At 41.8% G+C, this 15,895-nt stretch overlaps 1 protein-coding gene across 6 annotated transcripts in view; it reads left to right on the forward strand.

The window, feature by feature from the left end:
* utrn (utrophin) overlaps positions 1-15,895 on the forward strand; it is a 158,065-nt gene that overhangs the window by 88,865 nt on the left and 53,305 nt on the right. For all 6 annotated transcript variants that reach the window (XM_070926097.1, XM_070926098.1, XM_070926100.1 and 3 more), the window contains 4 exons: positions 2,489-2,661; positions 4,204-4,360; positions 13,511-13,640; positions 15,004-15,272. In XM_070926097.1, coding sequence (XP_070782198.1) covers positions 2,489-2,661; positions 4,204-4,360; positions 13,511-13,640; positions 15,004-15,272 — 729 coding nt within the window. The remainder of the gene's footprint in view (positions 1-2,488; positions 2,662-4,203; positions 4,361-13,510; positions 13,641-15,003; positions 15,273-15,895) is intronic.

Genomic DNA, 15,895 nt, shown 5'->3' on the forward strand with positions numbered 1-15,895 from the left:
CTGTCGGTTTGTGTTATGTATGTATGTGTGATTGTTTTGTATGTTTGTATATCTGTTACGCTCAGAAATGTGTGTCACTTGCTTCCATCAATGCAGACACTGTCTTCAGTATCTTCACAATTAGCCTACAGCTAAAGACTTGCTCGTTTGTGTGTTTGAGTGGGAGCATGTAGGTATATGGAAGTTAAAAAGCTAAAAAAAACAAAACCCATATTGAGTTCTATCAGTAACTCATAAATAAAACATGGACTAGTGGCAAACACTGACATTTCTGTAGCTAACATGGTGACCGTGTGTGTGTGTGTGTGTGTGTGTGTGTGTTTGTGTGTGCGTTAAGAGAGAAAGAAAGTGATCTGTCACTACACTTAAGCACCTCAGGATACACATTGACATTCATAAACCACTGGCTCAAAGTCGTCTTTCAGTGGGTGAAATGAACATTTAAAGGGAGCTTTGTAAATGAATATATATGCCTTCTGTGCTGTGTGTGCAGTCAGTGTTACTTTCAGTGGAAGTAGAAGTGCTAAAGAAAAGGAAAAAAGGAAGCACTTGGGTAATGACTTGAAACATGGCCAGCTGGCTCAGTGACAGAATGACTCTCTGTCTTTCACTCTTTGTCTGTCCTTCTGTCTTTCTTTTTCTGTCTGTCTGTCTGTCTGTCTGTCTGTCTTTCTATCTCTTTCTCTTTCTGCCTGTCTCTCTCTCTCTCTCTCTCTCTCTCTCTCTCTCTCTTCTGTGACCTTTAAGAGGCATTTGATTTGTGTCAAAAAGCCAGCGGGTGATTATCCTTGCTGATCACAGTGGAGGGATTTGCTTCAGCCTTTGTGAAATGTCTATTGGCATTCAGTAAATTGCAGCACTGTGCCACGGATGACCGTGGTAATTGATAGTTATTTTGTGTGTAGTCTGGTTCTACTGTAGCTGGACTGGATTTTGTCCACACAGTTTCCAGAGTAGCTGAGCTGTGCTTACATGTCCCACTTACTGTGCCATATGTTGCCATGCGCACCTAACATATAACCACTGTGTCTCCCATGCACTGTCCCACATCTTCAATCCCTTGCTGCTGTGTATGTTTGTGTGTGTGTATACAGTATGTGTGATAATAGGGGCTCCTTTATAGGATGCTCCCTCTATGGTATATTGTCTACTTAAGTGTGTAGCTTACATGTAGCACGTACTTATGTGTGTGATTTGGCTGGTCACTTTTTCCAGGCATATTGGGTGTACTGTATCCAATATATGAACATTTTTAACTTGGAATACTTTTGCTTAATTTACAAATTTGTGAAAACTGAGAACACTCTTTTGCTAACTCTTAATAACCTCTTTTTGAAATAGTTAATTTATTTTAATAATGCAGAGACTACAATAAAACAGTGCCGCAACATTAATTGCATTTTCCTAGATAAGGTGGTTTCACAGTAATTGTAAAATGAAACTTAGTTTCATAATTGCATAATTTCCAATCTGTTATGCCCCAATGAGAAAGATACACAAGTAACAACCTCAGGCACTGAAGATGGGTCATTTCACACACAATGACCAAAATATGTTTTTTCTTACTATACTGTTGTAGGCTATAGGTCTCATTACACTTCTCTTATCTACACTCATTTTGCTCCATTTGCAAATCTCTCTGTGCTGCAGGCAGTGTTACACTCATCCATATGGTGTTGGAGTATTTTTTTTTAATCTGCAGTTCAAATGGGTTGAACTCAGGGGAGTCCCAGAGAGAGAGAGAGAGAGAAGATGGAGCAGTTCTACACATCTAAAAATACAACATTTGACAGGATCCTCTGCTTGCGTCAGCCCCCGTTGTCGTTCAACCCTCACACACACACACTCACACATACCCTTTGAGATATGGTTGTGTAATAGTGCTGCCTTGTTAAGGACATTCACACACACATGCACTTGGAGAAATCGTGCTTCGTCACAGTATTGAATGTAGTGGCCTCTTGCAGCCACGCACACACATAAACACAGCATTTTGGAATAGCACTGCAATACATTAGTATATCATACTGTATCCCAGCATTATATTAGCAAAGCCTGCTTTGCTGTAGGCCTGGCACAACCTAATGCAGCATTAGCATGGAGGCAGACATTGCTTAGGGACTTGCTCCTGAGTGGGGTGGGCCTTGAAGTCACTGAAAGGGTAGAAGTTAAAATCTTTTTAGTCAAACAGTCAAAAAGTACCCCCAGGACATTCCATGAAAATATTAACTTATCTGCCTTCTGGAAATGTTGTGTGCAGTATGCTGTGAACTCCCTCAAGACTGGTCCTTGTGACAAAATCCAACGTTATTTTGGGTGCCTGAATAATCAGCTGTGACAGCCCAGAAGACCGTGACGTCCAATTTTGAGTGATTTTGATGTGAACTTGCTTTCCTGCCATTCTTGACTTTACATTTGCTCTGAGACTTTAGTTTCCCTGAAGAAATGGTCACTTGTGACAATTCTTCTTGTGTCTGTGTATTTGTAGGACATCCAGGCTGAGATAGATGCCCACAATGACATCTACAAGAGTGTGGACGGGAACAAGTCGAAGATGGTCAAGGCTCTGGGCAGCTCAGAGGAAGCTGTGTTCCTCCAACACAGACTGGACGACATGAACCAACGCTGGAGTGACCTGAAGGCCAAATCAGCCAACATCCGGTCAGTAAAACTTTATCCAATACTTACAAATAGAAATGTTTTTGTCCTCTCTGCAGTTATTTATGGTCATGCAGCTCAGACTGCAGTATTCTTCCCTTGTTGCTCTCAACTCTGTAAAAAACATCTTGGCAGAAGGTCTCGATCATGGCAGTGGTTCAAGTAGTCTTCTGCCTCAGTTTACGATTATAATCAACCAGTGATTCGCACATTGCTGAAGAAGTTTCCCAAGAAGTAAACTATTTCTAAGGACATATTTTCTCTCCCCTCTGCAAAAGTACATAAAGCTCAAATCAAATAGTTAGGCTTAGTCCAATGCCACTATGTGGCGTACAGCACGTAGAGTATTCATGTGGGTTGTTGTCTTTCCTACCAGCTGCACGGATACAGTAGCTCCTGTGTTCCACATGCCTGCCATGGAGCACAGGGGTGAAATACAGCTCCAAAAGGACCTGAGAACCACCACAGTGGCACATAAACTTCTGAGGACAGAGACAGTGCCACATCAGCCACAACCTTGGCATAAATAAATAAGATTGGCGATGGGTAGGGATGTAGAGCGTGAAGAAAGTGAAGGTGGAAGTGAAATTGACAGGGCCAGATGGAGATGTTCAAAGAGGAGGAGAGAGGATGGAGAGAAGCAGCACAGAAACACAACAAAGCTCCAGCGGCAGAGCGGAAAGGTTAGAGAGGCCAAAGAGCGACTGGGGGACATAAAAAAAAGATTCTGCGGTGTAAAGAGTTTGTTTTGAGTGGAAAAGAATAAATGGGAGTGAGTCAAGGTCAAGCAGTGCAGACATAATAGGCTGGACTTGTTCCACAGGAAGACAAGCAAGAGAAGAATAGGCAGATAGACAGCGAGGGAGCAGTCTGTGTGTCTGTGTCTGTGTGTCTGTGTCTGTGTCTGTGTGTGCGTATGTGGGTGTGTGTTGATTGTATACAGCCCATTATGCCTTAATTGTAGTACATGTGTAATTATGACTAACTTGGCAAGCGGCGATGGGAGGTCTCTGCACACAGTGTTCAGAAACATTATGCCTAGAGGAGAGGAGGAAAACAAAAGTGCTTATTAACACATATTGCATGCATGCTACCGCCCACACAATTAGCAGCCAACTGTGTTCCCTTTTACGAACGACATCTACTCCAGAAGGTCAGCAGCCTCTCTCTCTCTCAGAGAGAGGTCAGCCATCAGGTTGTTATAGGTTTTTGTCACACAGTAATAAAGGCTTTTTTAGTTGATTTCATCTTTTATGTTTTTATAAACCTTATACATAATCAATTACCTAAAAATCAAAGAATATACAGTATGTGGTTTTACTTCTGTATAAATGGTATCAGCCTTTCATAGATGCAAATTCTACTTTTATGTTACTGCAAACCTGCATGGAGAGACTGTATTATATAAAGGAAGCACATGTTTGTCTCTTGAATAGACAATTGGATTTGTCAGTGCAAGCCTGTATGTGCTTCAGTATATGAGTATATGAGAATTTAAAATACATACAGTATAATAATAATTTAAGGGAATGGTGTTGTTGGCAGAGCCCATCTGGAGGCGAGTGCTGAGCGCTGGTCTCGTCTGCTGGGCCTCCTGGAGGAGCTGTGGAGGTGGATCTGCATGAAGGATGAGGAGCTGGCCAAGCAGATGCCCATCGGAGGAGATGTCCCCACCCTGCTGCAACAGCAGAACCACTGCACGGTACGAACTGTCGCCACAGGCAATGTTCCCGCCATACTGTACAAGATTTATCATACCTTGTCCCTTGTTGTTTTATTCAAGTTTCCAAAAAGTTTACTTTTTGATTCTTCCACAGAAGAATATGTTTCTAATGTGTATGTTTAAGCATTTTCTAACCATACTATAAGCTTTATTCATTAAGTGTTAAGCATGTTATTTACAGTAAAAGTTTTAATGATTGTACTTAAATGTGCTAACGACAGGTTGCCAGATTTTCTGATAGAGTCCCTCTCTGTTTGACATAGTGGATCTAATTTTCTCTAGATGTAGCACGTTTCCTAATTCCTTCAGCCACATATAGGCTTCATGCCTATCCTTCGCTCTACCTGGCTCAACCACCCCAAATAGCGTGGTTAGAGAGGCAGGGGGAAACTCTTCAGTACCCAATTCTTTCCGCCAGTCTTCCTTAAATGAATTGGACAATGGACTATTAAAATTTGTAGAATATTGTAAAGATGAGACACAGCGCCTTTATTATATGGTTTAATAGTCAAGAGACTATCCAAAGCAGCATAATGAGGTTTCTGCTCGTACAGTGGGACATGAGCCCCTAAAAAGTGTTGCAATTGTAAAAAAACGGAAGAAATGTGAAGTTGGGAGCTGAAATGTCAGCTGCAGTTGCTGAAAAGAGACGAGGGGATCATTAATGTAGAAATCTCTTACAGAGATGATACCCTTCTCAAACAAAGTTGTGAAAACCGGGTCCTCCTGACCTGGTCTGAATGCATGGTTGGAGCAGCTTTTTAATGGTAACGCCTAACCCAGTCTTGGTAACACCTGAGACCAAACTGATGAGGAGTTTTGGACAATTTGGTTATATGTCATTTTTTGCATTTCTTGGACTGTTAAGGGGTGCTGGGAGACATGAACATTTGCAAAAAAGGTGCTCAATCCATCTCAAGCCATGCAGGCATGTCTTCTGGGTTACTGCCAGGTTTAAATGATTTGATTGAATTTTGCTTGGTAATTTTAAAAACAGGAAGGAGAGAGAGACCGGTCTATATGAGGAGACAAGACTGGAGTTGTGGTCTTTTTGCAGTATTAGAGAAATGTTGCCATGATATAACGAACCTGGTAAAGAGCCCACCTCTCTAGAATGATTTAACATACCAATGATAAGGGGGAGCCAGCAATGAGCTATATGCTTTAGAAAATTCCACCCCAAACCCATCTGGCCCAGGGGCCTTGTTATTTGAAAACTGCTGAATTGCTTCCTTGACCTCAACTAATATAAAATCTGCTTCTAAATCTGCTTCTTTATCCAATTGAGTCAGTTTACTGTCCTCTAAGAACTCGATTGTAGTCTGGCTGGCAGAACTATTTGAGCTGTAAAGTTCACAATAAAATTCTTCAAAACATTTATTTATTTCCTGTGGGTCAGTAGCTAACTTTCCATTTTTGCTCTTAACTGCAAGTATGGCTTGGGAGGCCTGTGACTTTCTCAGTAATCTAGCGAGTCATTTATGTGGTTTATCACATACTTTAAATACTTTTTGTTTGCAGCTGACTATAGTCTATATATACTTGTTCCTTCATCTGCATATGGAAAGTCTCAGCTCCAAAGCCTAAGCCTAGGCTCCAAAATTAACGATGGTATACAATGGTAAATGGTGGTAAATGGTGATGGAATGGTCAATGGTATGCCTGACCAAGCCAAGCGCGAAACACTGATTGAACATTGTGCTCAGCATGTGTCTCTCTGTAGTAAAATAATATCGGGCTATAATAACTAACTGGACAAAGTACCTTACAATAGAAAGAAATCTTGCACGCTCTACCTGTACTCTGTCAGGCTGATGTTCTTTATACATTCAGTTCCTGCATTTAGTTTCCACACATCTGCTGAGCAGTCAGGACTGAAACCACAGCAAGATAGTGTGATTGTGAAGCAGTAGCAGCAATCACCCTGACATTTTGAAGCATCAGGCTGGTCAGCACGGTGGCTACAGTAAGTTTGGCTTAACTACAAATTGCAGCCGTCAAGCATAACCACACCATGCTGTTTTATGTCTCCATGGTCACTCAGCAGTCTCCATGCACAAAATGTGTATCAGCGCAGAGTTAAAGGCCAATATCAAAATTACCACTACACAATAAGTGCTATTGTTCCTTCTATCTCATTCTTAGGATTATTGTTATTTATCACCCATATACCACACTGTATCATTTATCCTAACAAGCGATCAATACCTTCATTGTGCCAACCCATTCACACCTTTGTCATCACTGCTATTTGTCATCCGTGTTCCCCACTGTATTATTTATTGTAACCACTGGTTATTGTGATAGTGCATTGGCGTGTAATTGCTTTCAGATAGATGACTCACCCTGTGGCTGCTGTTTACTCTCAGTTCTCTGGCCGCCACAACTGTTGATGCTGCTCTTGACATCGTAATGCGTTTCTCCGCATCTCGTTCACCACTCTGTTATGTTCCCCAAAACGCCTTGAGAGTAAACACATGTGCTGTCATGCGTGGGCGCAGGATCACAGACGCACTGAGACAGATCAACAGACACCCTCTGACACACATACACACACAACAGACACACACACATTCATTACATGTGTGTTAGGGTATATATGAGACATTTACATTACATTACTTACATTTGTGTCTGTGTGTGCATACAGTTCGTATCCCTGTGCATCTACAAGGATGTGTAAGGTTTTATTACAGTTTATTATGTAATTATATATTACATTACATTTTCTTATTAGATTTTGGTAGATACAATAATAATCAAGCAGTCATGCACACAGAGACACAATCAGTTGCCAAAAAATTAGAATGAAATGAGATTTGTCTTCAATTATAAGGAGGTTAATCAAGCCCACCTCATAACTAATACAGGGAAGGATAAGGAATAAAGAAAAAAATGAAAAAGGAAAAGAAAAGTTTTGAGATGGGAAGCTAAACGAAGAAAACTTTTTTTTCTATGTTTAATAAAAGTCTATAAACTATAGGGATTCTAAACCCCATCCTAACCCCCCCCCAAAAAAGAAACGGGGAACTAAGGCTTCAATATTAAAACAGTGTGCTCGATGCATTCTTGCGGCCAGTATTTTCAAAGACAAAATATTGAGAAAGGCAGATAACTGATCTACTGTAGAGACAGTGGTGCTGTTCGTATCGGCAATCAATTTCTTGGCTGCTGAAATGCCTGCTAAGTATAGTCTTTTAATGATTTTATGAAGAATCATCAATTAAAAGCAGAACAAATTACGAGAAAGATCATGGCTAAAAAACGTAATAAAGCCAGACCATATGAATATACGGTATCCAGGGAGCAGAAACTACTATTTGGAGATGATCTGGCCCTCATGATATGAATGTGAAGGAAAGAGATGTATGCGTTTAAAAAGAATGTGTTAATGATCAGGATTATGGGAAGAAAGAGAGATATTCTGCCACATTGTTTGCCAGTTAAGACCTGGAATTAAAGAGTTTCTGCTTTGTCTGCGTTTTGAGCCATTACACGATGAACAACTGTCCGGGTTAATCAAAATTTGTCCGCTGAGGTTTGAGATGATGTTGAGGAGCTCTCTGTGTCTGACAGAGAACAGAGACAGGCCTCAACCCAGCAGATCAGACAAGCTCCATTAGATAAGGAATGGGACTGAGAGCACACAATAACCGCCGGAGAATACAATCTTCCTGCATCTCCACTTTCACCTTCCTTTTCTCATTACCGTCTCTCAGCTCTTCCATCTCCTTCTCTTCTCTGTGGTGTCCGTCCTGCTGTTGGTCTCCTTTCTTTACAGTCTTTCTTTCTCTTTGCCTCCACACAGCATTTCTCACTCCATCCTCTCTTCGTCTTCAGCGAGAGATGCTGAAATAGGAAATAATGGAACAGGGGAGTTGAAGGCTCACTTTTCATTTTGACTACCATATATTTCTCCCTTCATTTCCTTCTCCTCTGTATTCTTAATAGATTGGCCCGGAGGTCTTGCCGACCCTGAGAGGGATGAGGGGGCTGAGCAGCACAAAAAGCTGGGGCTTTGAACACGTCACGCTCTATTACTTGCTTACATACATACACACACACTCGCACACACGTCTCCTGTGCTCACGCATGCATACACACACACTTCAGTCACTCAGTGATAACACACACACCAGCTGCTCTGTCAGTGTGATTGGAGAAATGTGTATAGATATATGGAAATTGGTATCTATGAGGTAGGGAGGGCTTAGAAGAGCTAAGTGGAAAAACCTGTCTTTTTTTCCACCCTGTTTTTTTTTCTTGGAGACTGGGAAAGATAAAAGAGGAAAGCTAAGCCACTTAGCCCAACAGAGAGCAACGGATATTACTGTTATTAAAGAATCAGAGGGAAGAAAAATATGAGAGAGCAGTGGTCCGAACAGACAGAGAAGAAAGTGATGGACAGGAATCGGCAAACAGAGGCAAAATTACATCAAGAGTGAGAAGAAAGAGGAAGGAAAGAGGTTTATATGGAGAAGAAGGGAGGTTCGTAGAGGCAGAACATGTGTTGCACTTTCACCTGTTAGTTTTGCATTAGATTCTGCCTACAAGCAGCTGTTCATTTGGCAACCCGCAGGAGGAATTTAAACAGTGTGAGAGAGAGAGGGAGGGGTATCGGCCTGACTTACTTGAGTGACTCTTTGCTCCCTCCTCTGTGTATTGATCTGTGTCTGTGTTTTTTTCACAGCTAAAATGGCCATAATAGCATTTATTAATCGTACATTAAATTATCCAATAAAAGGCCTTCGTCAGCATCCAGCTGATTAAACTCATCAATCTGCTCTATTAAATTAGCAGCGTTTAGATCAAGGAGTGGGAACAAGGGAGCAAGTGCTTGTGGGCATTTTTAACAACTCTTATCTTTCAGCAACAGTTGGCTTTTTGTCTACATTGTCAGGACACTCCAGGCTGGTCTTTTCAAACACTCCTGCAAGTATTTCAGAGGGAATAAATATGAAGACAAAATGTGATTCTGTTTAAATTTGAATTCCATTAACTTTGCAGTTAAATAAGTCTCAATATGCTTAAGCAGTGTACAATTACCCTGTCCAAAGTGAAGAGGGTCTAATAATCCACTACAGAACCCATCTCAATCATTGTGCCTGCATGATTGATTAGCACCATTTGCACCTGAACGGACAGGTCGTAAAGGAGAATGAAATTGATTAAACTGCTGTGCTGGACTTTACCTTATCTCTTAGGAAAAGGAGGGAGTTTTTTTAAACTCACAATTGCCTCGCTTTCCGTAACTTAATTGTTTTTGTCTGCTTCCTTTGCATTTCTAGGCAGCAGTTTCATGGCACTGTTGGACTTGTGTCTTTACAGTCTGTAGTCCTGCTGGCTGACTACAATTTTGTTTTAGTGGATTTAAGTGGATGCCTACACTACACCTACACTACACCTAACCCTAACCCTAACCCTAACCATCAATGCACAGCTGGTTGCTAACATAGCAGCTTAAAGGGTGAATGCAGGTTTAAGACAACACGTAAAATAACAACATCAACAAAGACATGAATGAATAACTGTGTGTTCGGTAGTAGTTGTGATCAGTGACAAGAAAAGGGACAAAAAATACTATGATTTCATGTTTAAAATGTGGAAATATTAATCTTCAGTGGTCTATAATCACAACATTATAAAATAAACAGATTCAATACATATTTGAAAGAAAATAATAAAATAACTATGTTGTGTCAATAACTCTCACTGAAGAAACGTGTGTGCGCATTATTATTTAACCGTGCCTTACTATTTTATTAGCTGCAAAGCAGTCACTGGGTGGTTTCTGACACAGGCGGGTGTGTGGGCATTTTACTTATTTAAAAATGGCCATGGCTGGAAGCAGTAGATTAGTAAAGCATGTCAGAGAGTATGATTTCAAACAACCACCACCTATCAGTAGCTGTTGGCTATTTCAAGATAACAGTGGATGTTAAGGGCAAAGGAGCAATTAAATTTTCAAGCTGAGTCGCTCTGAGGCTTCTTCATGAGATGTGTAACTGTATGCAGTTGCAAAATATAATTTCAGACAACAGAAGTTCAACAATGCGCGTTCACTACAAATACCTAAAAATACTTTTTATTCTTCTATTTATTCTTATGCTAGAGAAAAATAAGAAGCCATCAGTTTCTTGAATTCGTAATTTCTCTGGATATGAGTGAGCCCCTGTTGTTAAGGCTCCTTGAGTCCCTGTCAGGGGTTTTCTGATGTTGAGAGCTGGTATATTGTAGTGGTCCTTTCAGGAGGCTTATTTTTTTCCTGGAAGAAGATGAGGGGTCCGGTAATATTGCAGAGTGGCAGAGATAGCAGGGTTTTGAGAGCAGCAAGAGGGATGCTTGGCAGAGCTCTGAAAGTAGCTGTGTTGTGATGTTATCTTATCGCTACCACAGCACAGGGCACACGGTGATAAGAGTTTGCTGTGCTACTGCAGCCACATACCACACACATACACAGATGTGGACACAAACACCCCCACACAGACATAACCAAGGTCACGCATAGCTGCAAGATAGATGTCATAAGTATTGTGGGACTGACAAGAGCCCTTTCTTCCTCTGGTCTTCACAAATCACAGGAGCCCAGACCATATTCTAATGTACCATCGCTGCTAAAAACTATTAAAAAGAAGAAGCGCAAAGTGAAGACTTGCCCCCTTTTTATCTTTGACATAGACAGCCATGTCTTATCACTCATAGGCCAGCTGGGATTTGCTAGGGGAAAAAAAGCTTTTTTCTTAACCTGAAAGCTGTACATGTGTTTGATATTTACCGCTCATGCTCCCTCAGAAAAGTGTGTCCCTGTGTGACACTCTGATAATGTGGACGTGTTGAAGTTTCACTAAAAAGGCTCGTTTGAGTGTTGGGGAAAGGTCTTTGGTGTTGTTGTCTGTCTGAACTGCAAGGGTACCCAATGGCTGGATGACAGACAGAGAGCTGTCGGTTTCTAACGGAGGGAATTACTTGGCACTACTTGTGTTGCCATTGGTACAACCTTCTGTGGCTTTGTCTGTGTCTATTTTGGAGCCAGTTAACCCTGAAGGAACACTGTACTCGACAAGTAATACAGTTATATTACGCAAGACACATGGTATTAATATAGAGCTTCAGTGTTCTTGACCTTAGAACCGGCACGACAAAATTATCTGATCACGGTCCATGTAGTGACTTTTTGACTTGACTAAACTGAACTGATATCAGAATATTTTACTTGCTGAGCTCTAAGCAACATGCTAGAATATTTGTGAAGAAACAGCCTCTTCACACTAAATGCAGTCCCTTCTAAAGCCTGACTTAAGCCACTAACAAATCTGTGAGTGCAAAACAAAAAGCGGATGAAAAAGCAAGAACTTGGTTTCCACTGGTAGTTGTCCTTGCAGCTTAGCTCTCCACCTTCCTTTTCTTATCTCTGCTCCCCATACACACCCCTTTTCCTCTTCCTCAATCACCTCTCATTTAGTTTCTATCTCTCAAGGTCCTCTCTCTGAGCTACATGCCTATTATGTTTCCTCCATGTGAGCTGGGAGGAAATCATTGGAACGGAGCAAACCATTTATTAGCAGGGGTGATTTAATTTGTGGTCAGCAGGATGCTCAATTTCAGCATGAGGCTACATTTGTCGGCAGGAGGCAGTGTGAAATTGTCATTGCAGTGGGCTAAACTTAACTTTAATAGAAACTTACTCCCTGAAATGAGCTATTTTATGTTTTGAAACTACAACAAAAAAAAAGGAGTGTGTACATCTCAAGGCCTGCGAGCAGACTGTTACTTCCCATCCTCCTACCCTGTTTTTCTTTCCCTCCTTCTCTTTTTATCTCTTCAGATGGCACAGTATATACGGTCCCACTGAACCCAGCGTGTTGTCATCTGCCACTCAGTCAGTGTTGTGGGCACGAATAGAAAACAGAATTTTTTGGCGTCTCATTTTCGCTGCACTTGTCTGTTTGATAAGTCTGATAAGTGTGAGACTATATCAAAGCGAGTCGTCCCATCTAATCAACTTGCCTCATAGCATCTTAAACTACATCGCCTCCTCACAAAGCAATCACACACTCCGATAGGCAATGAAGTCCCCTGGGGTCACACTTATATTAAAACAAGAATAATTATACTGTTACATGCTCACTCCCTCTATCTAGTTTGTATGGCCGGCTGAGGCTACATGAGGTTAAGAAAAGCGGCCATCTAATTTGTGTGTGGACTGTTAATATCTGTTTTTCTGTACTTTAGGACCTGGAGTGTTTGTGGACGGCCATATACTTGTGTGCTAATCTGTCTATCGCAGTGTGAGCTGCTGTGTAAGAAGATGAGCAGGGTATGTGGTATTGCTAGCTGGCTCTGTAATGATAATTCCTGCAGGGTTATAGCGCGCAGCAACACACTTTGTTCCGCGGATCACTCAGTTAATTTCACACCGACCTCAAGGAAATGACCGGTTTGACCCCGTCCTCTCGCCTTCAATCGCTGCTCTGTTCCCAGAGCTCTCACTCCCGCTGACACTCCATAGCTGCTGTCTCGCTCTTACCTCTTGCTTTTCCTCTTAATAAGGGAAGACTGGGCAGAGACAGAGTTTTGTTGTGCAGCAGTCACCTAATTGGCCGTTGAGAGGGTTGTTTCTCTTGTCCATAAGCTGAACGCGAGCATCTGCTCTTGTTCTGTGGTCCTATTTGTGCACGCGTGAGTGTGAGTTAATCGAAAGTGCCTCTTTCGTAATATTTCGTACAATGAAAGTCTGAGCTGATTTAAGCAGAGCTGGTTGATTAGTAGACGTTTCTGTGGGGGGAAGCAGCAATCTGGATACAACACCTCGTTCATAATACACCAGGTTCATTTGGAGTTCAGTGGAGCAGACGAGATCAAGAGACAAGAGTCAAACATGCACATACCTGCAGAGGAAATGCATTAATTACCCCTTTCTCAAATGTTCTGTTAAAGTTAAACTGCTTTCAAATGCGCTCTCTTTCTCGTTAAGACATCTTGTTCCTGGTTTAAAGTTATCGTGCATCCATTGGGATCATCACAGAGGTCAATTGAATTCTAATGACTGCTTTCTAAGAGAGCAGCACATGATATCATGTATTACAGACTGAAGCCCCTTTAACCCACTGCTTTGCGTTTCTCCTGCAGGTGATTAGGTCAGAACTGAAGGAGCGTGAACACTTGGTGGTCAGTACTTTGGATCAAGCCCGGATGTTTCTTGCTGATCAGCCCATCGAGGGTCCCGGAGAGCCACGCAAGAACCTACAGCCAAAGACTGGTACGTCTAAACCAACTACATGTTCAGTGTCTTACACCCTCGAGGTCTCAAGAACTCCTTTTTAACCAGCTTGTCTCATTCTGTACATTCTGCACCAAAAAGCACTCCACAAGCCTGTCTGGTTGTCTTTAAACCAAAGTTAAGGACTCAGTTTGCCCAGTTTTAAACTAAGTTCCCTTGAAACACCATTCACTAACGTCTGAGCTGGTGGTAATACCAATATCTAACAGAGCACTCAAGATATGCACCAACTCATTCAGCATTCCCTCTCTGTCTCCGTTGGATGCGGCAGGGAAGTCTTGGTTAAGTCAGCACATTTCCCTTCAAACTAAAACCCTACTGTGTAAATAATTAAACCAACCCAAGGGGCTGTGTAGGGGTGTGGCGAGACTTCAGAGCGCATTCATAGGCTTGTTGACTGTGATCTTTGATACGGATATCAAAGCGTCGCCTCATTGTATAAATAGATAAAAGCTGATTTAAGATCAGAGGCTGCGCTCGTTGTTTAATCAGAAGAGATGGGATTTCTCAGTGACACTGTTGTAAAGTCTTAACAACGTCAATTGTCTTACATTCTCTCTCAGTGATTTTGGTTTGTCTGTGCCATCAGGTTGACTTGTATTGTTTTGTTTGTACCCCACATTCTTCATTACAAAAAACAGACAGCGTCACATTGAGTGCATCTGCATGAGGCGCTACTTGTAGTACGTCACACAGATGTGTGTGTGTGTGTGTGTGTGTGTGTGTGAGGGAGGGAGAGAGGGAAAAAAAGAGAGACTGCAGAGTTGCAACAGGTGAAGATGGTAATCCAGTCACTTCCCTGGAGACGAGACCTGAGAACTCATAAAAGCTGCTCATCTTTCTTTGTAGTTAAAATGCGTATTTGGGGAGCAGTTTTCCCTTCTGCCCACTTTTTTCTTTCCTCTCTGTCTGAATCCTCTGATATGTCACTATTATCTTACCTGCCTACCTTATTCAGTATGTTAACCTAAATGATACGAAACCATATTTACAGTGTCATGAATGTATGTAGGTAAAGACAGAATTATAAAGCACAGGTTAAAGCCTTTTTTGATTATGTTCTGTATGATTTTATGGAAAATGTAATTTTAATAAGATGACAGAGCTCCATAACATTTGGGAAAATAAAAATGACTTTCTAGTTGAATAAGAGAATCTGACATGAAATTTTCTGGACAATGTATTTCTCTCTTCTCAGAATTGTACATTCTACACAGAAGTGCATATTTGGAAAACCACACAGCTGATATCATGTAATATGTATATATTAAACAGGAGTAAAGGGCATGAAATCTGTCTTTGTCAACAAAATAACTTACTTCCCTTCCTTCTCTTCCTCCAGACCTCAGCCCAGAGGAGAAGGCCCGAGGTTTGGCCCGGGCCATCCGCAAGCAGACGGGTGAGGTGAGGGAGCGGTGGGAGCGTCTGAAAGGACACATGGGGGGCTGGCAGAGTCAGGTGGAGCGAGCCTTGGAGCGCCTCCAGGAGCTGCAGAGCTCCATGGACCAGCTCGACCTGCGGCTGACTCAGGCGGAGGAGGCCAAAGCTACCTGGCAGCCTGTGGGGGACCTGCTGATCGACTCTCTGCAGGACCACATCGACAAGACCATGGTGAGTACCGTGGTCATCGCCCCATCAAGTCAGGAATTAGACACCCTACCCCTCTGTATGTGCATGCAGCACTGAATCAACTTGAACAAATCTCATCTTTTCTTTCACTTGCAGGATCTTATATAAGACTCTTGAAAATTTAACCGTGAACTCTCTGTTTAACTTGTAAATCACTGATTTAACAGCAAAGTCTGTGGTGTAAATTGTGATTTGACTCAGTTGCCGAAACGCATCCATGAAATAAGTGCGTGCATTAATGTGAGTGAGACTTAGCTGTGAATTCTCACACAATTTCCACACTCCTCTCTCTTCTCCCTTTCAGAACAAAATGCTACTTGATTCGATCATGTACTCGGCTAGATGATTCTGTCTTGTTTGTTTGCGAATGCTACTCATCAAATTTGAGGATGTCTTTTCTCAGGGAGACCTGGCCAAGAAACAAGCAACACATTTAGTTAACAAGCGGAAAGATGACAGCACTTCCTAATAAACAGTAAAACACTAAATGAAAAAGTGACAAAGGAGAAATAGAGGACAGAGGAGAAACAGTGGCACCTAAAATAGTCACAGGTTGCATGAGCAAAGGCAACTCCTTCACTGTTGCATTCATTCATTTGACAATG

This window comes from Enoplosus armatus, chromosome 19 (assembly GCF_043641665.1).
Source record: "Enoplosus armatus isolate fEnoArm2 chromosome 19, fEnoArm2.hap1, whole genome shotgun sequence".
Taxonomy (NCBI): Eukaryota; Metazoa; Chordata; class Actinopteri; order Centrarchiformes; family Enoplosidae; genus Enoplosus; species Enoplosus armatus.